Consider the following 23,249-nt stretch of genomic DNA (forward strand, 5'->3'; position numbering starts at 1 on the left):
TCCCGGTTGTAACTATGTACAGCACCAGTTGTGCTCCACAAAATTCCTTTTCACCTCCGCCCCCATAATCATGTTACTTCCTCATCAGGAAAGTAAGTGGAAAATCCATTGGATCTAAAGAACCTTTCCATTATTCGTTTTTGTGTAAAAAGCCTTGAGGTTTTTTGGACATTGTCACAGATGTAACATGATACATTCAAGTCAAGGGGTGACTCTGTAACAGTCCCAGTCTGTTGGCATTAATGGGTAACTGAGATGGCACCAATCCACTGAAGTCAGTAGGTAATGCTGTAATGGTAGCTCCTCTTATTCTTACTTTCCTCGGAGGTGGTGTTGCAGCTTCTTACAAGAACACTCTGTTTTTTATTTTCTCCAGTGTTGGTGGTGAAACTCCTCAGCCTCTTGCAGAAAACACAACTGACATATGCCATGTCTTCTGAATAACTGGAGCAAGGCCACAGAGGAAGCCTGTTAGACTTGCCATGTTTGAGATTTTCTACATCCTAGAGATTGCTAATTTTTGAACTTTTCCAGAAAATTTATTTTGGAATTAATTTCCTCAAATTGCAGGAACCATAAATGCAGGCACGGATTTTTCTTTCAAAATGTTTTGTTGAATATTTGTGCAAATTGTGAGGGGTGGGAACGCAGAGTTTGGGACAACTTTATATTTTGTCCACTCAGATTTAATATCACAGGCCTCCAGGTTGAGTTTAGCACAGCCAGATTTAGGGTAAGATTTCCACTATTCCCTAATAATATTATTCAACCCCAGCTTCAGAAGAGTGTCTTTGCTGCATCAATGTGATTTACCCCCCCCCCCCACCACCCATTTTCACACCAGTTCTATGGGCATTGTTAGGAAGTTCCCATTGTATTTCCAGATTAGGGATAATCTATACTGTGGATCCAGGGCCAAAAGTAACAGAATTGAATGATACAGATTTTGGTTTTGGTTTTCAACTAATACATTATAGTGTGTGGATGGGAGCGGGCAGGAAAATTGAGTTGAACCTCAAGATCAGCTATGCTCAGTGGGCCATATGGCCTACTTCTCCTATTTCTTGTGTTCTTGCGTGTGTGATCCCATGTTGTGTCTATAAGTTGTGTCTCATTGAAGTAGTGGAATACACGAGACAATACTGAACATTAACAAGCTGTTAAATGAAGTTCACATTTCTAGCCTGCATATCTATTTCTGCTTGGTTACATTCCATCACAACTATTTTCACTAGACGCAGCTTCAACAAGCATTTCTACTGAATGTTTGGTTTTGGGGAGAAAAGATTTATTTTTGCATGACATCGAGACAGGTAAAGTTAGACCTACCCTCCCTTCTGAGAGATGCAATCACGTTTAGGCAATTAGTGGTTATGCAAATAAATAGGAAGCTCATCACAAATTGTGCAATACGTTATCTGTCAGATTTTTACAGGCTGCTTTATTGCTCATTAAGTTCGTAATTAATTGGGTAACATATTAGTCAATAGATAGTGACACAATATGATGAATGACCAAATGATACCACAGATTTATTACATGTATGCTGAGGTCTGGGAAGAGACCTTGTGTTGTTTTTGGTTGATCATAATGTCTGACACGAGAAAAGCAAGGGCTTTGAAGGAAGTAGACAAAATCTTCCCATTTTAAAATGAGAAGTTTAGCAGGACTGTGAGGCACTATAATATTTGATCATTCAATAACCAAAATATCATTTTTTTATTGCAGCGTGCCACTTTTTACATTTGGTATATTTGAAAGTAAGCAGACTGATTCCTGTTTGTATAAATAAAACTGGTTTATACAGTGAGATATAATAGATTTTAGTCTTGGAAATATCTGCAAGCCAGCTGGCTAGACTGTATTAATTATTAGTGGCAGCATTTCATAATTGCTTATACAGATACTGAAAAATGATTGACTTTGGTAAACAGCACTTGATTTTCAGAACAAAGGGGGTGGTTTATTTGCTGCAATTCGGCTTATCCTTGCTTAGATTCTGTACCTTTTTGCTTTCAAATATTTTAAAAATGGTTTCTATAGAAAAACATTGATTAGAATGAATCCTGGCGGAATATGCTGCCAAATCCTGTTTAACTTCAGTCTCCCGGCTATAAATCCAGCCAAGTAACAGCAGTAGGCTTTCCTTTTGGCCATATAATAATATTTAGCTTTTACATTCTATAAGACCCTGTAGTGTCGCATATCCTGAGACCGCTGATTTTAATTTTTCCTCAATTTTAACCAATTGGAACAATGTGGATGCTCTGTTATGTTCTTTTTTTGGTTGGTATGTGGTGTTACTAATATACTTTAAAATTAGGTTTAATAATGTTAATTAAATAATATTACTTATTTTCTTTGATAATATTTCTTAAGAAACCTCAAAAGTTTTTGCGGAATCATGGCTGAAAGTTAACTCAGAAGAACTAATTTATGTCTCCATGTAGATTCCATTGCCATGGTAAAAGTACTAAGTACACCCAGCACTTTTAATGACCGTTTGGGCGCTCAAATAAATCTCTAAAAATGTAATTTATATATCATGGTGAACATATAAATAAACCTCAAAGCACCAAACTTAACTGCAAGCTTATCCATTTTACCTTTGAAATAAATACTGGCAACAGGTTTCTTCTGCATGCTCTTGGCCTTTTCTCTTGGGCCTGAAGATTAAGTTCTAGTCTATTTCCAGAGCTTGCACTGTTTTCCTGGACTCTCCTATTGATGTTTCCCAGACACAGAGAATGCTTGAATTCCGATTCCAGCCTGTTCTTTTTCAGCCTGTGATAATTAGCAGACTGCCATTTGACGCCTGGCAAAACCTCTCAATCTCATTTCGCCAGTGGAAAATCGGGAGTTTCAACAGCTTGATTTTTATTTCGGAAATTTCCGCTGCCAAATAAAAAAAACTGGGCCTGTACAAATTACTGGCTATGTTAAAGTAGTGTTCCTGCTCGTGGAATAGTCTAAAAGTGGAGGTGCCGTGGAGGGGCAGGGTGGATAAGGACACAAAGATTCAACATAAGCAGACTCCAGTCACCTCCTGGGTCTTGATAGACTCCAGTCACCTTGCCCTGCACTGATTGGACCCCTTGATTAAAGCCAGTTTTCAGCCTTGTTCCACTAATGCTTCTAGATTCAACATTTTTCCCCTCTCCATTGCAACTCTTCAAGTTTGCAGACAACCTTGACCTCCTCATGACTGATCCTAGGGTCCTGTTGCCAGTTCTCCAAGTACAAATAACCCAGTTCCTCCTGAGTGGAGCCTTCTCCCCTGGCCCCCTCCCCATCGCCACCACCTCCAGTGCTTTAAGTTCTGCCAATCCCTTGCCTCACCTCTGCCTCAAGCGCTTTAAGAGTTGTCAGTCCCTTGCGCACCAATTTCTCTCTTGCCTTCCTTTCCCCTCACTTGATTCCAGAACTGCCCTCCAACCTTTCAAAGGACGGCTGCTAATCTGCTGAATAACCTATTGCTTTAACAAAGTCGAGGGTCAGAAATTGAATACATCAGCAAAGAAACATATGTTGAAAGCCATGCAGAGACCCTGGGAGACATACAATAGAGCAGAATAAGAGATTGCAAAAAGAATGCTGGAGAAAGAATGCGAAAAAGAATTAGACACATATGGAGAGTACCATACACCAGATTGAAAATTGTGTGACAGCCTTACAGAGAAAGAGACCATGATAGGGTGGGGAAGAAGCAAAGAAACAATTGAAATAATATTTGCATCCTTTAACTCCCCTGCTGATATAAAACCATGAATAAATTTATTATTATTATTATTATTATTATTATTATGCACTCTTGGATATGGGCATCTCTGGCAATCTCTGCCTGCATTTATTGCTGATCTTTGCTTGCCCTTGGTGGCCCATTATACTGTGGGACGTCGGGTAATGATTTAAATTGTCTCTTTAAATACTTGGGAAAACCTTCCCCTAATCGCTCCAATTTAAAATTCTGTTCTCGTGGGGCAATCTCTTCATGGTCTCACCTATTGTGCTCTATGTAACCTTATCCAGGCACTCTAAAGAAAACAGAGCGAGTGAGCGTTTATTATTGCCTGCAATTCTCAACAGCAAAAACGTCATTGGCAGGGCATTGCTGGATAAATAACAACATGTTAACAACACGTGCTGTTATTAATCTGCAAATTGGCTAGCAAATTCAGAGGATTAAGAGATTCACCGTGAGCTGCATATCTGCAGAATTTGCTGATTAATTTATGCTGCTCAACTGCTTACTTCAGACAAATGGTACCCCTCTATTCGTTACTTTGACGAACTTGCTGAATTTGCACGTAAATTTGCCATTAATCTTACCTCAAAGTTTGAACTGGAACTTAATGGTGTAAGCACCTTTTTTAATGATGTGATGATTGTTAATGTAATGCCAGTCAACTTCTCTGACCCAGAAAGGGAACTATTTAAACTGTTCAATCTCATTCCTGCATGTGCCAAATAGTTGCCAAAAACTTCAAAAATGTGATTATTAAGATGTTTTTTTTCTGATTTTTTTTTTCTTCCTTTTTGCCTCTTTTTTTCTTAATCCAGCTTTTCTTTCTATCTCCATTTTTCTCTTTCAGTACCTGGGTTGACTCTAACCCACCCAGCTGCCCAGATAAGCTTACACACACTAGCTCACTCTCCTCTGTCGTTCATCTCTTTCTTTGTCAATCCTTTAGTCTCATTGGTCAGAAGAAATGCAGCTGACCCCACTGTTCATTAAGGTCCCAGATACCCTATTGCCCTGACTACGCTGTTCTTAATTTGTATGTTCCGCAAGTTAGGGCACAAATAAATGTTGAGTTGAAAGTTGCAGGAATAAGCCCAGTGCGTGGCAAGCATCGCAAGGTGCAAGATCCATTCTTGAATTCTGTCACTAGTGCTTGTGTTAGCTTTATTATAAAGACAATTTATTGAGAATATTGCACTGTCAGGATTTAGGCCAAAGAATCCTTTTCTGTATTTTACAGATTAGGTTTGAAATGCACATACTTTAAGGTGTAATTTACATAATCATTGTTACATCTAATAAAGAAACTTTAGTGATTTCCTCCTGCTTTGTTCTTGCAAGCATAGAATCATAGAAGTGTACAGCACAGTAGGAGGCCTTTCGGCCCATTGAGTTTGTGCCGGCCGTCTGGAAGAGCAAACAAGTTAGCCCCAACCCCTTCTCTTTCCCATGTCCCTGAATTTTTTTCTCTTTCATGTAACAAACCTGCTCCATTACTTTAAATTGCAGACTCCCTAAATTCTTGCCCACACTGAAACTTACTTCCCCCTGGAATTCTCTATCCAGTTCCCACATCCTTGCACCTCTCCTACTTTCAAAAGACTCCTTAAAAAATCTCTTTTACTGAGGCTTTTTTTTTACCCTTTACTCTGTTACTCTTTATTGTGAAGTGCTCTGAGATGTCTTCCTACATAGGAACATTATTTGAGTTATTGTGGTTTGTTACTAGTACTTTCATATGTCTTACCCATTCTGTGTTTTATTAATGACAAAGGTGGTTGCTTTGAGGTTTTTCAATTGTACATCAGTTGCTGCTAATTGGCAAATTGGATTTTTTGAATTTAATTGTTAAATTTTGTTTTAGAAATCTGCTAATTGTTTAAAGCTAATAATTACACACGACTAAGTGTATTTGCCTTTGAAGTGTTCCAGAAATCTATGGACATATGCTCAGGTATGTCTGCACTTTTTAAGTATAAATGCCGTATAAATCAAAAACCAAGCACAATGATTTCTATATGGAATTTTGATTAGCTTGTAGTAAAATGTATATCTCCTTTTAGATAGAGAACTGTTTTAAAAACTTTTTGCATTGTTCGTCAAAGGCAGTTGTGCCTACAAAGGGTCCTTACAAACTCATGATTAGTCTTAAGTGCTAAAACCCATTTGTCTGTCTTTTTTGGGAGGGACAAGTTGGTTGCAGTTAATGATTATTAATACTGTATGTTTGTTCAGCTTTCTATGAAATCAAAATTAATGCACCTAGTTTGGGAAGTTATATTTTCAAGGTTAGTGGGACATGAGTACCAGTATTTGCAGACAGCAAATTCATAATCTAGACTCCAGGGTGTGTCAGGACAAAGTGCTTCACACAGAGAACCAACAAGCAAGCCACCAAAGTATTTTCTTCCATTGAAGCAAAAGCTTCAATACCAAAGTCTTTTTGCGACACAAGTTCTTTCACCAGTGATAAGACAGTAGAATAAAGGACCCTGTACCTAGGGTGGGGTGAGATTGGTCAGTGTTGACACTGACTCCAATAATGGTTCTATTTCCCAACACTGAAACACTCACTTTGATACAAAACATTATCAGTAAGCATAAATCAAAATTCTTATTTGAAGATAACCAGTTTAATATTTGTCTCGGCAATTGCTCAGCTAGTTGAATAGCCTGTGAGAACTCTGTGCAGACGAACCCTTCAAGGTTGGCTATTTATGCAAGGTATCAGAGGGATGCTAGTTCCAGTGGAATTGTGCCAGTGTGAGTCATTGCCTTTAATGGACTCAGCTAGGGGGCATTTTAAACAAAAGAAGAAAATGCACCACAGACAAAGCAAAACAGTTGGTTGGTCCTGTATTCTGAAATTGGATTGTTGCTAATGATCAGTATGTTTAAGATTGCAAAAGCAACCCTTGTTTCATTTCATCATCTCAAGCCTGGAGCTAACTAATGAAGAGAAATAATGACTTTCACTGGTAGTTGTGTAGCTGGAGTGTGTACTGGGAGCTTTTTGTTAATAAGCAGCAGGGAAATGTATTTCACAAACTGGAATTATTAGTCTTAGATGAATACCTAAATAATACAGTTTCCTTTCCTTTTTCGCATAAAGCATTGCTACGGCCTGGCTCCTTAATTACTTGGGCAATTTGAGAAATCTGTTGCTCCTGGCATTAAAGGAAAGCCGGCGAAGTCCTTCCCACACTGTCCTCAAGCCTCTCGTTGGTAGATCGGATGTGAATAATGGCAGATTTTGATACTGATGCTGGAGCATATCTGAAATGTGATTCATTCTGTCTGTATCTGAATTCTGTATATGTTCTGATGATTATGATAGTTATCTGCAAAACAAATATCTAAATGACCCCTCTGTCCTTTACGAACATACAACAGCTTCAGTTAATAGCACAAAGGCGACTGGACATTTAGAAACATTGCAAAATGGATGGATTATTTATTCACAAAGCAACTTGTTCAGTTACCACTTGTGCTTGTTAGTATCTGTTCCTATTGAGGAGCAGCTTCTGCTGCCTCGTGTATCTGTCCTGAATTTTATATACAGACCTCTGATCCTTTCCTTAGCACTGGCTGAGAGCTCTGCTCTCATGGTGTCTTTCTCTAGAATGCACTAGCAATTTGGAAAGTGACCAAAATTGTGTTTATCCTATGCTGAAGGGGATGAAAAATTGCATATTGCATCATTCCTTTTGAAAAATCTTGGGTGATGCATTGCATTTTATTGCATGCTAGCACGCTCTCCCGTGCATTTGAGATCTCATGTTTTCCATCTATTTTTCATTTTGTCAATGTGTAAGGTAGCGACTGAATGTAAAAGCATAGTTGTACTGCTGGTGGAGTGGCTGAGTGCATCAGCATATTAAATTACTGATTGGTTGCAGGCTCCTTGTAAATGTTACAGTATGAATGCTGTTAAGTAATTAATGAAGTGGTGAGCGGATCATAAAGAATTCTTAATAAACTGATGCTGTTTTTGAAGAACTAAGTTTAGTTGGGTATGAGAGAACTTGTCAACTATTAGGGGAAACTGTTCTCGACAAACTGGGTTGGGGTGGGGTGAGGACCGAGGAAGGGAGATGGCTTTGGTTCCTGCTTACTGATAGCAATCAAACAAAGGCTTACTGCAAGTGCAGGGTAGGATACAGCTTACATTTATATAGCTCCATTCGCACCTTCAGAATGTGCCAAAGCACTTCACAACCAATGAATTGAAGTGTAGCCGCTGTTGTTTTGTAGGCAAACGCGATAGTGGTGAGATAAGTGAGGAGTTGAACAACTTTTGAGGTGTTGACTATGATGTAAATGTTAGCCAGGACCAGAAGAACTCCCTTTATTTTCTTCAAATACTGTAGTACCATGGAATATTTTACGTGTACCTGAACAGGTAGGTTTCAAAAGGCTAGGTTTTACTATCTCATCTGAAAGATAGCATTTACCTCAGTATTATGCTGAAGCGTCAATCCTGTAGTGAATTTTGAACCAACTACCTTCTGACTCAGATACAAGAGTGCTACCCGTGGACCAAGCTGACATCCCAATAGTTTGCTGCACTTGATATCTGGGCTCACACATTAATAATGGCCACCTGCTTAGGAATATTGAGGGTGTGATCAGGACTGTATCTCACCAGATAGAAGATCAATATAAGATCTCACCATACTATTGAAGGATGGACAGGGATTTCTCTCAATATTCTAACAATTGTCCTTGAATCAACACTTACAAAAACAGATTAACTGGCACCTTGATGTGTGCTAATTGGCTGCTATGCTTGCCTGCCAAGCTGTTACTACACTTCAAAAATAATTAACTGCCTGTCAGGTACATTGGGGCATCCTGAGGATGTGAATGGCTCTATATAAATTCTTCTTATTAAAAATCTTCCATAACACACAGACTTCAGGTTCACAAACCTTCCTTCCTGTTGTCAGTATTTACCATTACAAATTGTTGTATCAAGATTCAAAATTTCTGTTCAACTTCCATTTTTCAGCTGATGTAGTTGTAGATTCTGGAAACAAAGTGGTTTTGTGGAGTTAGTTTCTGAAGCCTGTTTCCCAACCTTCTTTCCATCTTATATGCCAAAAACTTACACTCATCACCTTCTGTAAGCAATGCCAAGGGCAATTTACAAGTATCGCAATTCAAAATAACATACTGCCCTTCTGCAAGCTACAGCCCCTTGTAAAGATGACTTACTACTGATTTTTTTCCCATTGCAGAAAGTGGAAGGATTTAACCTAAGCATACCAATGCCAGGTCACCCGGTGAATTTTTCTGCAGTGACAATGCAACAGGCTCAGAAAGACGTTGAACAACTGGAGAAGCTCATTTGCTCACATGATGTGATCTTCTTGCTGATGGACACTCGTGAAAGTCGCTGGCTTCCCACAGTCATTGCAGCCAGTCAACGAAAGGTAACACTTCCTGGGCACAGTATTGTAGGTGCCTCAATTTGTTGCCTATCAGCAGCGGCTCAGGGCAAAGAGTTCTGTCGCTGGAGAAAGAATCAGTAATGAAAGATTAGAGGTAAATCTTTTAGCATAGGACAGACTTCTCTTTTAATTGATCAGTTTTCTGTTTTAATTTGCTAATTTAAAAATATATATACAGCTGCCACAAAAATACCACACACTTAAACCATGTTTTTCCTGTTCCATCTATCCTGAAGTTGCTGACTTGATATGGGGATGTGGTGCCACAGCCTTGCAATACCTCACTCAAGACTCCATTCTTTGTGCTTAAACCAAATTAGTTACCATTGTCAGGCTGGTCAGCTGTGGGAATGGTAGCAGGGCCAAGCTTTTTATTATCTCCTCGCAATGTTTAACACGTACTTTTGAGCAGGAGTCACTAATATGGTGCGTGACTTGGAAAAGAACTTAGAGCTAATGGTGTTCCCACAATATTGCTGCTCTTGTGCTTCTTGGTGGCAGAAGCCACAGGGAAGGCAGCTGCTGTTGAAGTAATCCTGGTGAGTTGCTGTAGTGCATTTTGTAGATTGTACATAACTGCTGCCATAGTGCTCCAACAGTGGAGAGGATGGATAATGACTCCAGTGACAGGGACACTGACCAGGTGAACTGTTCTGTCCTGGATATCAAACTACTGGAGTATTGTTGTTGCTGTGCCCACCCAGGCAAGTGGTGAGCATTCCATTACACCCCCGACTTAAATCCCAAAGATGGTGAATTAGATTTTGAGGGACTGAAAAGCGAGGCACTCATTGCCTCTGCCCTGCTGTTGTACCCAAGGTGTTGATGTGGTTGATCCAGTTCAGATTGATTTCTGGTCAGTGGTGGCATCAAAGGTGTTGATGGTGAGGGGCTTCACACTGGAGGCGCTGTTTACAGTCAAGAACAGAGTGGATTTCAGTATTGGAGATGGTCACACCCTGGCGTCTATGCTGCATGAGTGATACCTTTGTTAATGAGACCTTGTTAAATCTTTCTTTTGGTGGTAATGTCCTCACCCATTGATTCACCAATGGAAATCCATCTTGCCTATGCATAGATAAAAGGCTTCCCGCCATCAAACTCTGAGCTCATTTAAGATGATAGTAGAGAAATGTTTAAAATAGTGAAAAGATGGGACAGAGCAGAGATCAGCAGAATGTTTCTAATAGCTGAGGATTTGAGAACAAAATTAAATGTAAGAGACAGAGAAGAGAAGACAAGAGAAACTTTATTCTGAGAGTTGAGGCTGTGGAACTCACTTCCATGATTAGTGGTTGAAGCACAGACTGTCAACATTCAAGATTAGATTAGATAGCTAGATAAAGAAAAAAAGGGGATGAGAGGTAAAGGAATAGGATGAACAAATGTGATCAGGATTTTTGCTCATATATGCCAACATTGGCCCAAACAGTCTATTTCTGTGTTCTGTGCATTCTTTGTACTGGAAATAAAACTATTGAGGCATATTTTATAAATTAGCATTGCTGCTGCAGAAGTTTGGATGATAGGATGTTGGGAGTAAAAGGCCAGTGCACCTACCAGAATCTTCCATGTGCTAACATTAAAATCGACTTCATAAAGCATTCAAAAGCTTAGTGTAAAAGTAAAATACTGCGGTTGCTGGAAACTGAAGCAAAAACAGAAAATGCTGGAAAAACTCAGCAGAGTCATACGGACTTGAAACATTTTTTTTTCTCTCCACAGGTGCTGTTAGACCTGCTGAGTTTTTCCAGCATTTCCTGTTTTTGTTTCAAAAGTTTAGTGTGCCTGTTCCTATTTTGGTAAGAATCCATATTGGACAAAGGAGCGGCAGAGAAGGAATTAAAATGGGAGGTGGTGGAGAAAGCGTTAAACATGAATGTAAATTACATTTTTTTTTTCTTGCAGTTAGTTATTAATGCCGCTTTGGGCTTTGATACCTTTGTCGTGATGAGACATGGCCTGAAAAAGCCGAAACAGGAGTCTGGAGAACCAGCTACAGTTGCTGCCACCATCAATCCCGCTTTGGCAGGCTGTTCACTCTTCTCAAACATTCCTGGCCACAAACTGGGCTGCTACTTCTGTAATGATGTTGTAGCACCTGGAGATGTAAGTTGTGTGTGAAAAATTGTCTCAGCCATAGTAGGACCCAAGAAGCAAGAGTGGAATTAGAAAATTGAAATTGAGTTTCTTCTGCTTTGAGCTACTTATATCTGACTAGGCATCTTAGATATCTTATTTGTTCAGAATCCATTGTACCTTTTTGTGACACCATATTGATGGAACTACAAAACTGTAAAAACTAAAATGGTATGCAACATTTAATCAAATAGGTAACACTACAGTTTTTATATATGTTTATATAACTGTTATAGAACCTTGCTCTTTGAGAGCAAGGCAGCAGCCATTAAAGGTAGATCTCCCTCACTTCTTCGAAACTGAAACTAACTAGAATTACAGGATCATGATACAATTCTCATTTGCACTGAAAAGAGAGTTTGTGTAATGCAAAATCACGTAAGCTATATGTAATGTTGTCTTAGTGATTGAGATAACACGTAAGCTATATGTAATGTTGTCTTAATGATTGAGGTAACTAATGAATACAGGGAATGAAGCCTTTTTCTACATGTTCTGGAGCAGCATGATAATAATCCATTATACCAAGTACTGAATCGTTATTTACTTTATGCCACTTCTAGATTGCTATTTTGTCATGAGATCTAAATCATATTGGGAACAAGTACGTCTGGAGAGAAAATGTTTTAAGTTCAATTATTTTGCTGACTTTAGAGCGGTTGCATTATAAGGTAGAGTTTAAAGAACTCCAGTGAGCAACGGACCAGTGGTATAAAGGTAGTGATTGAATGATAGCTGAGAAGATGAAGATTTTTGGTTGATTTACAAAAGTTAAATAGAATTCGCAAAACTGTAAAACCCAGTCAATAATGTGCAAAAGGTTCACTTTCAGGGAAGGCAAATAGTGATGTCTTCATTAAATGTGCTATTTTCTAGATGTAAAAGCACTCAAAAGTAAACATGGGTTTATTTTAATGAAGTTGTTCTAATATCTCATTGGATGTTTGTTTTTCTTTAAAATGTTTGCAAAAATTGCTTTTATTTTTCAGAAATGTAGGAACAGGAGTAGGCCCTTGAGCCTGTTCCGCCATTCGGTGAGATCATGGTTGGTCTGCGACCTAACTCCACATGCCCACCTTTACCCATTTTCCCTTATTACTTTTGATGAACAAAAATCTCAGATTTAAAATTACTAATTGGCGTGGCATCAATTGTCATTTGCTGAAGGAAGTTCCAGACTGATACAACCCTTTGTGTGTGGAAGTGTTTCCTAATTTCATTCCTGGAGGAACTGGCTCCAATTTTTAGATTATGATCCCTAGTCCTAGACTTCCCAATCAGCAAAAATGTTGCTTCCCATCTGCCATGTCTGTACCCTTTATATCTTTGAAAACTTTGATCAAATTGCCCCTTAGCCTTCTAAATTCCAGGGAATACAACTCTAGTTTGTATAATCGCTCCGCATAATTGAATCTTTGAAGTCCAGTAAGCCTCCACTGCACCCACTCCAAGGGCAGTATAATCTTCCTAAGATGTGGTGTCCAGAGCTGCTCTCAGTACTCTAGGTGTGGTCTAACCAGGGCTTCATATAGCTGTAGTATATCTTCTACCCCTTGTGTTCTAGTTCCCTAGACACAAAAGGCCAGCATTCCATTACAAAGCATTGTGGTGAATTCAAACTCTAACCAAAAAAAATGATGGGTTGGAATCGAGTGAAATGTTAACACTTTTTAAAAAGTCAAATCTGATCCCAACCTGCCTTCAATCCACCTACTCATGGGTTTAACAGAGGCAGGACAGGGGACGGGCAGGAGGCAGATTGATCCCTTAAATATTGTATAATGAGGTTGGCAGCCTCCGATGCTTTGCAGGTTAACTCTGGCCGATCAGATTTCCTGGGCTTCCAAGGCAGCTAAGGGGAGGTGAGGACAGCTTCTGGGAGAACTTAGTTGTCTTGATAGCATTGTTTGTGGGCTTTGATAAGCAGTAGTGTTTCCCCCCCACCCCCGATCATTACGTTCTTGCCTTGGATCAAATTCTGATCAAATCTACCCCCTGGCCCCAACCCCACTCCCAACTCACCACCAATATAAAGACTCCCTTGGCTTGGGGATCAGACTCTCTCCCATCCATGCTCGAAGCAGCAGCTGTGGGCTCCTTACCTGGAACTGTGGCCTCCTGTGTGGTGCCCGCTTGACAGGAAACCAAGCCTGTCACTTAGTCGACTTCTAGGCATGAATCCTGACATGCTTGACATGGAACCTAAACTCCACAGCATGTGAGGAAGCTGGAGCTTCTAGGTCTCCAGGCCAAAATACTTCACTCCGCTCCCCGCTTTCTCTCCTCCCCAACGCCCCCCCCTTCCACAATCCCACCTTCGTAACCCACCTTTGTCAAGATCAGGGTCGTTGTGTCCTGGAACTCCCTCCCTAACAGCATTGTGAGTGTACCCTACACCACATGGACCGCAGCAGGTCAAGAAGGCAGCTCACCACCTTCTTCTCAAGGTCAATTAGGGATGGGCAATAAATGCTGGCCAAGCCAGCAACACCCACATCCCATGATTGAATTGAAAAAAAAACCATTTGGGTTTACTCATATTTATTGTTGGTTGGCTAGTCAGAAGTGTGGAGGATAACAGAGCAGCTCAACCATGTTCTCCCTTGAGGTCCACCCACTTTGTTCACTGTTTTAACCAGCAGAGAGACAACACACTTAAAGGCATCATGTAGATTCAAACTTATTGCTTTTGTGAAAAAGGAAACTAGAAGTTTCAGCTCTCTAGAAGTTATTCTGTGACCTGTTGACCTGATCAAGGAACAACTGGTTTTTGAAAATAAGTAGGCATTAATGGTTCCGCATATTGGGAATTTGCTGCACATACCATAGGAAAGTAAATGTAAGTTTGTGCCTGTGCCCAAGCACACCATTTCTGACCTTGGGCAGATTACAGGGGACGGGCAGGAGGCAGGTTGATCCCTTAAATATTGTAATGAGGTTGGCAGCCTCCGATGCTTTGCAGGTTAACTCTGGCCGATCAGATTTCCTGGGCTTCCGAGGCAGCTGAGGGGCGGTGAGGACAGCTTCTGGGAGAACTTAGTTGTCTTGATAGCATTGTTTGTGGGCTTTGATAAACAGTAGTGTTTCCCCACCACCCCCAAACATTACGTTCTTGCCTTGGATCAAATTCTGATCAAAGCTACCCCCTGGCCCCAACCCCGCCCTGGAAGGCCCAGGAGGTACCCACAGAGATGAAGAATTAGTGGTGATGGTTAGTCGCTCTTTGACACTTTCCCAGGGTCAGTGGTAGAGCAACTGGTGAACTTTCTGCCTTCTGGGGAATGATGCACGCAGCACAGGATTGAAAAGAAGGGGAACCTTTTTTCAAGCAGTGTAAAAATAAAACCTCTGTACTATTGTAAGGTGACGGTATTTGTTAATAAGCAAACGTCAAGAGTTTTGACAGATAGGAATGATTTACTGTATTTTCTGTCAGTCAACCAGAGACCGCACTCTAGACCAGCAGTGCACCGTAAGTCGCCCTGGTTTGGCCATGATAGCTGGAGCGCTTGCTGTCGAGTTGATGGTTTCCATACTGCAACATGCTGAGGGGTAAGCTGAAATAGTGGTGTGTAATTCCACATTTAACAAAGTGTTTTTGTAATTGAAATGTGTGATTTTAAGTGCTTACTTACAGAGAAATCAGAGTATTCTGGCACTTATATAGTTATCAAACCTGATGTTATCTGCTTCTCCTAATATTAAATGTTGAATTGAGATGCAGATGATTCAGTTAAAATGTATGATTCCAGCTGGTTGCAGTTTCTTGCATTAGTTGAGGGATATCCATAGATGCTATGAATGGTCCGAGGTAGCTTTTAAACAGTAAGATCCTCCAGCTTATTAGTAAGCTTCTTATCGATTGTTTTGTTCAGTTTTTATATACTTTCTGAATGTTGTTGCATAAACATATGTTGTTCTTCAAGTCAAGTCTAACCCACTGTTTTTCCTGTACATGAAACACCTAACCTCTCTCTTATTCACTCTCTATACACTTTATTTCCCCTTTCAAACTACTCAAAGACTGCTTCAGCTGCGATTTGTGGAAAAGACCATTATTTTTAAATCTCTTCTTCCATTCTTTTGATCATTATCCTAACTTCAACCAATGAAAACAACCCATCACAGTTTACCCTCTTATAACCCTTCGTAATCTTGGAGGTCAATGTCAGGTCACCCCTCAATTCACCCCAGCTATTCAAGTCTCTCTTCATGGCTGTAATCCCACATTCCTGGTAATTCTCTAAAAGATATATGCCGTAGCTTTGCCATTGCTTCTATACCCTTTTTGTAATAGAGGTCTCAAAACTGCACAATGTTCCAACTGTGACACAACAAAGAACTTTTACTAGTTCAACATTACTTCCTTCTACATTCACTGTCTCAAGATACCAAACTAAGAAATTTGTTTCTCTTTTTTTTTTATGACCTTACCCACTTTTGCTGCCATTTATGTACCTGCACATCGAGGTCTGTCTACTTCCTAGCATTGAGGACATTTTCCCTATCCTTATTTCTACATCATTAATGTGTCATTCAGCAAAATTTGAATTTGCTCCCTCAGTTCCTATGTTAACAAATAATTTCCCCTTGTTTTCCGTACAATTCCCAGAGTCATGCAGTTAAATTAAATCCTCAATTTTGATGCTTGTTACCTATATTTTTTTCGACGTGTGAAAGCTAATGGATAATCATCTTACCAGTACAACTTATTGGCTTTGCAGTGGATATGCAGTAGCCAGCAGCAGTGATGACCGGCTAAATGAGCCTCCGACATCTCTTGGACTTGTCCCTCATCAGGTGAGTAATCTTGCAACCTACCACTCTGGCACACTGTGTTAAGAGCAGGTGTCTTATGCCATCTTTTTCAACAATGAGATTTGTGGGAAGTTACTGAAGTTTTTTTTAAAGCAGTTTCCATTTTCAGAGTTTATCTTGAGGACTCAAAGTTGGAAGTATAGCACACTGTGATTTTAAACCCAATTGCTGAACAAGGTGATCTGTATTTAGTTAACAGGAACAGGGAGTAGACAATTCTGTGCTTAGAGCATGTTCCACCATTCAGTTAGGTCATGGCTGATCTGCACCTCAACTCCATTTTTTGATCACTTTTGATCCATATCCCTTGATTCCCTTTCTTGATAAAAGTCTGTCGATCTCGGTCTTGATAACTTCAATTGGCTCAGCAACAGAAGTCTTTTGGGAGGACCAATTACAGATTTCCATGAGCCTTTACGTGAAGAAGTGCTTCTTGATTTTATCCCTGAATGTCCTAGCTCTGATTTTAAGATTATGCCCTCTTGTTCTAGATCCCCTGCCCTAAGAAATAATTTATCTAACCTGTTCTCATAATTTAAGTCTTTAAGCCCTGGTGAATATGCACTGAGGCTCTGTGCCCAAAACTGAACAAAGTACTCTGGATAGAGTCTAACTAAGCTTCTGTACAACTGAAGCATCTCTTCCTCCTCTTTAAGATAAAGGCCAACATTTCATTAGCCTTTTTGATTTTTTTTATACCTGTGCACTATCTCTTAGTGATTTATGTACCTGCATATCCAAATTCCTTTTCTTGTCCTCAGTCCCTGGTATCTCAACATTTAAGAAAATATTTTGATTTGTCTTTCTTGGATCCAAAGTGAACAACCTGACACTTCTCACATTGAAGGCCATCTGCCATAGTTTTGACCATTCTTTGCCTAATCTTTGTACACAACTCACTTCTGTCTCCTAACTTGGTATCATCTGCTAAATTTGATATACACTTCTTCATTAATTCATCCAAGTTCTTGGTACATGTGGTTAAAAACAAAAACTGAAGCCCCCATGCAAATGCTGGGATCATGTGCTGCCAATCAGAACACAATCTGTTTATCCCTATTCTCTATCCTCCTCCGCCCAACTAATTATCAGCATATGTCACAAGGTTACCTCCAATTCCATGCATGTTTTTAGTTAATCACTTGTGTGGAATATTATCAAATGTCTTCTGAAAGCCCATTTAGACAACATGCAGAAGGAACCCCGTGTCGATCTTATTATTGAAGTACCTAATCAAAGAGAACATGGACTTGTGAAGGGAGGACATGTCTTGTCCTCCTGTACTTCACAATAATTACAGCTGACTCTCCAAACACTCAGTCATGCTGTCCCTGATGACAGGTTCCAGTAACACCCCACATCTAGTGTTGATCTGACAGACTTTTAATAAACGTGAGTATAATTGTAAGCACAATTATTCTGCCACAATATGGCAGTATTCCATATTTATCAGTATCTTGTTTGTGGTTCTCTGCCTTCTAGCTTCTACTTCCCCAGTGTTTTAATTACTCCAAGGAAAATATGAACACTTATTTTTAGAACAAAGAAAAGTACAGCACAGGAACAGGCCCTTCGGCCCTCCAAGCCTGCACCGATCACATTTTGCACTGATGATTTGGGCATTTCTCTTCAGATCCATTTTGCAGTTTTTTTCCACCCCACTTTTGAGAGCCCTACTTTGGGAAGGATGTCAAGGCCATGGAGTTGATGCAGCAGCATTTTACCAAGGTGATAACAAAATGAGGAGACATTATAAAATATGCATTTTGTAGCCTGAGGAACTTCACTGAGGCATGGGGTCCAAACCTTATAATTTGACCTGTATTCATGGCACTGCTACTTCCCAGTCAAATAAAATATTCTTGGAAGGATCTGACGCTTAACAGATTAATTATAATAGTTAAAAGAAATTAAAGAACAGGTGGAGGTTCTGACAAAAGGGGGAAAAGTCTGAGACATACCCAGTGCAGTCTTATGAAAGTTTTTTAATGGTGAGACATCCCCATTGAAATATTGTCTTTTTTCTGCCTGCTTTCTAATGGTCTTTCCATGCACTGAACCATTGTAGCCAAGAAATGTGATGGATAGGCAGGCTTCCGTCAATACAACTCTGCAACCTGTCACCACAAAATGCACCATAGCATTAAGAGGTGATTCTTCCTTTCAACCTTCTCTCTTCTAGGAAGCAACTGTCTGCCACTGTGTTTCTGTGGCAACCTGGTTGAAATCAGAAACTTGTCATGTGTATATTTATGGGCACCCACCCAACTCCCTCTGTTCTGTGGACAGCATGTTGATGATTGAACTTGCTGTGCTACTATACAGCTGGATAGAAGCTCTTCAAGTCAGGTGTGACCAGAGCTAAAAGTCAAGGAAGAAAATGATTAACGGAAAAACTGAGCATTAACCTGCATTTTTCAATTGATGATCTCAACAAAAGCTTGCCCAACTTCCTTCCTTTATTTTTGATTTGCAGTTAATGAAAACGACCCTTGGCACTAATAAATGTTATTTTGCCATTGAACGTTTTATTTTCATCATTGTGTTCAGCTCTTATTCAGTTATGTGTTTAAACAGTATGATCATTGAAAATTGTTGAAAAAAAGCAAGATTAGGTCTGGTGCCTTGGATGACAGTAGCAGCTCAAGACTCTAGGTGGTGCCATAATCAAAGCGATATATTTGGTGCAGGTAGAATTAGAAAGCAGTCAATGCCCTGAGGAAACAGAAATGGTTTCACTCAATGCATTCATTACAACCTGTCGAAGAATGGATTTTTGGGCTTGAATTAAGCTTCACTATCATTACTGAGGTGAATGCAAAATTGGAATTAGACTGTTGAATTAGACCCATTAGTCTATAGCTCTGCACAAGCCTATTTACCCGCATCTGCAGAGGTCTTTCACTTGTAGCTATTACTATATGGGCAGATAGGTGGCAGAGTTGGTTCAGTGTTTTAAAAAAAGTGATGCAATATGTTTGAAAGTAAGTATGAGGTAGGTAAAGTGACCTGAAATAGATCTTAATTGGAGTAGAGACCAGAAAAACTTTGGTGCACACGTTTGGTGAGCATGTTGCACCTAACTGTAATCTTCCAAAAACCTCTTGATTCGTGAACCATTCCTTCAGATTGGAAAATTTCACATGCCACTCCACTATTTAAGAAAGGTGAGAGAAAAACTAGAGAATTATAGACCAGTTAGCTTAATATCTCTTGAAAAATGACTAGAGTCTATAATTAAGGATAGGGTAATTGAAATCCTTGAAAACATTCAGCTGATCGGAGAGTGTCAGTGCGGATTTGTAAAAAGTAGGTCATGCCTGATGAAATTATTCTATTTTTGGAAAAGATGACTGAAGTAATGGACAGGGGAATGTCAATGGATGCCATTGATATATATTTCCAAAAGGCACTTGATAAAGCCCCTCATAAAAGACTGTTAGCTTAAGTTGAAGTTCATTGAATTGAAGGCAACTTATTAACCTGGTTAGAAAATTGGGTGAGCAGCAGGACATCGAGATTAGGGATAAAGGGCAGGTACTCTAATTGGCAGAATGTGACTAGTGGTGTCCTGCATGGATCCGTGTTTGGGCCTTAACTATTCATATTGATTAATGCTAACTTAGATGATGGGATAGAAAGCTCCAAATCCAAATTTCCCAATGGCAGAAAGATAGGAGGAATTGTAAGCATTGTAGATGGAAGCATAAAATTACAAAACAATACAGATAGATTAAGTGAATCGATCATTAAAATGTCATGAACAGATACAGAAAATAATCAAAAAGATTAATGGAATGCTTGCCTATATGTCTAGAGGACTTGAATACAGCGGGCAGAAGTCATGCTTCAGCTATTCAAAGCCTTGGTTAGGCCACACATGCAGTACATAGGACTTAGGAGCAGGAGTAGGCCATTTGGCCCTTCAAGCCTGCTCTACCATTCGATACGCTCATGGCTGACCTGGTTGTGGTCTCATCTGCACTTTCCTGTCTGCCCCCCATAATCCTTGACCCTTTTGTCTATCAAAAATCTATCTAACTCAGCAGTGAATAAATTCAATGACCAGCCTCCACTGCTTTCTAGGGAAGAGAATTCCACAGACTAACGACTCTCAGAGAAAAAAATTCTCCTCACCAACTCTTAAAAGGGAGACTGCTTATTGTTAAACTGTGTCCTCTACTTTTAGTCTCTCTCATTAGGGAAACATCCCCTCAGTATCCACCTTGTCCAGTCCCCTCAGAATGTTTCAATAAGATCACCTCTCATTCTTCTAAACTCCAATGGGTAGAGGCCCAACTTATTCAACCTTTCTTCATAAGACAACCCCTTCATCTTCAGGAATGAGTTGAGTGAATTTCCTCAGGACTGCCTCTAATGCAATTTTTCAAATAAGACCACCAAAACTGTACACAGTACTCCAGCTGTGGTCTCACCAAGGCCCTGTACAGCTGCATTAAAACTTCTCTACTTTTATATTCCATTCCATTAATAAACGCCAACATTCCGTTTACCTTCCTAACCACTTGCATTACCTGTGTACTAACCTTTTGTGATTTACTCTCTCTATTTAAATAATATTCTGCTTTTCTATTCTTCCTGGCAAAGTGGACAAGTTCACATTTTCCCACAATATACTCCATCTGCCAAACTTTTGCCCACTCACTTAATCTATCCATATTCCTTTGTAGACTCTTTACCACCTCTTGACAATTTACTTTCCCACCTATCTTGGTGTAATCAGCAAATTTAGCTACCGTACATTCCGTCCATTCATCCAAGTCATTGATATAGATTGTAAATAGTTGGGGCCCCAGCACTGATCCCTGTGGCACTCCACAAGTTACAGCATGCCAACCCAAAAAAGAAAGAAGTATAGTGAGCATTTCTTAGGAAGGATATAATGGCCTTGAAGGGTGAGCACTGTAGACTTACCAAAATGATTCCTGGTCTCTCATGATTAAGCCACAAGGAGAAATTATGCAAACTATGATTGTGTTGCCTGGAATTTAGAAGGGGTGTTTTGATCAAAGTCTTCAAGATGTTAAGGAGAATAGATAGGGTAGATAGAGAGAAACTATTTTCACTGGTTGGGAAGACATAGGGCATAGGTTTGGCCCTCATTTTTAGACTTTCGGGAGTGGAATTTGGAAAATTCAGAAACACTTCTACACATACAGATTGGTAAAGTTTGAAACTCTCTTCTGCAAATGGCAAATGATGCTACATCAACTGTTAATTTTAAAACTGAGATTGATAAATCTTTGTTATGTAAAGTTATTAAGGAATATGGGGCAAATACAAGTGTATGGAGATACGTTGAAGATCAACTGTGATCTCACTGTACTGCAGAACAGGCTTGAGGGACTAAATGGTCTAGTTCTGTTCCTATGCCCTTACATGCAAAGGTCATTGCCAGCATCCTTAGTTTTGTATCTGAAGAAAAAGAATACAAAACCAAAGAAGTGATATTGAACTTGTTTAGCATCATAATTAGGTTGTCGTTAGCATATTTTGTCTAATTTTGGATACCTTTTTGCAGGAAGATTAGAAAATCAATAGAAATTGCACTCTTGTAGATTCACGAGGACATGACCAATGATGAAGGGTTACAGTTCTGAAAAGGAAATTGAGAGTTACAGCTGTTTTTTTATAAAGTTGAGATTATGAAAAGCTGTGATGAGGTAAATGAAATCATAGAACGGTTACAGCACAGAAGGAGGCCATTCAGCCTGTTATGCCTTTTTCTTTTCAGACAATTCTCCAATTCCCTTCAGAAAACCACAATTGAACCTCCCTTTGCCACACTCTCGGGCAGTGCAATCCAGATCCTAACCGCGCATTGCAAAAAAAAAAGCAAACATTTCCTTCATGTCGCCCTTTACGTCTAAAATATTTTATTCCTGTGGCATATTGTTTCCATTTCCAATGGTCAGCAAGATAATAATGAACAGTAACAAATTTAAGTTTTAAAAAATAGTATTAAATAGCTCTTTAAAAGCAGGAATATTAAAGTATATGGGGAGAAAGGTAAAATTAGATTGCCTGGCTCATGTGGAGAAAAATATCAGCACTGGTCAGACTGATCCCTGATGTTTAGATCATTGGCTGTGGCTGTAGATTCTGCAGCTAGCCGCCCTTTGCTGAACTGTGATCAATTTAACATTTTGCTCTCTTTTTAGATCCGTGGCTTTTTGTCGAGGTTTGACAATGTCCTTCCAGCAAGTTTAGCATTTGACAAGTGCACAGCATGCTCACCAGTGGTAAGTTTCTTCAGACTTAGACTTACAGAGAAAAAGTTTCAAAACAACAAAAGCTTAGTTTAAAATGTTTAGTTTCTGCAAAACTCCTTACAATCGTTTTATAAATATATGTTTCTAACTTTGAAACCAGCTCGTATGTTTTGGAATTCTCCTTTGATATTGTCACTGTAATATTTTTGTTATAGGCTGCAGGAGGACAGGCTTTCACAGTTTTGTAAAAAGTAGTTTTATTTCATATTGTTAATTTTTCTTCCCGGTTTCTCAGTCCCTCCCAGAGCACCATATTCAAGTTGAGTGAATGAGACTCCTTCTCCCAGGTCACTATAACCGGTCGCCAAAATGCTGTGCTGCTGTATCATTTATATAAAGCTGTTACTTAATACCACATTAAAACATTAGTTGCATTTTATTTTTGTAGGCGATTGTCCAGAGAGTAATGTGCTTTATTCCAGTTTTTACCACGGGACCCTGTTGTAAATTGGCCATTTGCACTACATCAGCCTGTTTGAATGATTAATACTTTGTGCAGTTGTAAACATTTATACTTGCTGCAGAGCAATATTTTAAAATAGATTTTGTTATTTGGGAAAAATGGGGCACATTCACAGCCTAGATGGAATGAGCAGGTTTAAAATGTTACCTTCTATTTGTATGTTTCAGTGAAACAATAGTTTTTATTTAAAATTTTATTTCATTGATTATATTTTGTTTTGTAAGCCCGATTATATTTTGTTTTATAAGCCCCCTTTATCAGCAAATGTGCTCCAATAAATGCATGGGCTCAGGTTTTTTTTCTCTCCCATTGCCATTCTTTGGCAGATCTGGATGGGTGGG

General features: G+C 39.4%; 1 protein-coding gene across 5 annotated transcripts in view; it reads left to right on the forward strand.

Annotated features, from left to right (window-relative positions):
* atg7 (ATG7 autophagy related 7 homolog (S. cerevisiae)) overlaps positions 1–23,249 on the forward strand; it is a 135,163-nt gene that overhangs the window by 39,632 nt on the left and 72,282 nt on the right. For 3 of the 5 annotated variants that reach the window (XM_078543418.1, XM_078543419.1, XM_078543421.1), the window contains 5 exons: positions 8,983–9,177; positions 11,104–11,304; positions 14,771–14,886; positions 16,059–16,134; positions 22,335–22,415. In XM_078543418.1, the coding sequence (XP_078399544.1) occupies positions 8,983–9,177; positions 11,104–11,304; positions 14,771–14,886; positions 16,059–16,134; positions 22,335–22,415 (669 nt within the window). The remainder of the gene's footprint in view (positions 1–8,982; positions 9,178–11,103; positions 11,305–14,770; positions 14,887–16,058; positions 16,135–22,334; positions 22,416–23,249) is intronic. The other 2 variants (XR_013576817.1, XM_078543420.1) reach the window with 2 other exon arrangements.

The sequence above is a fragment of the Cetorhinus maximus genome, chromosome 6, assembly GCF_964194155.1.
Source record: "Cetorhinus maximus chromosome 6, sCetMax3.hap1.1, whole genome shotgun sequence".
Taxonomy (NCBI): domain Eukaryota; kingdom Metazoa; phylum Chordata; class Chondrichthyes; order Lamniformes; family Cetorhinidae; genus Cetorhinus; species Cetorhinus maximus.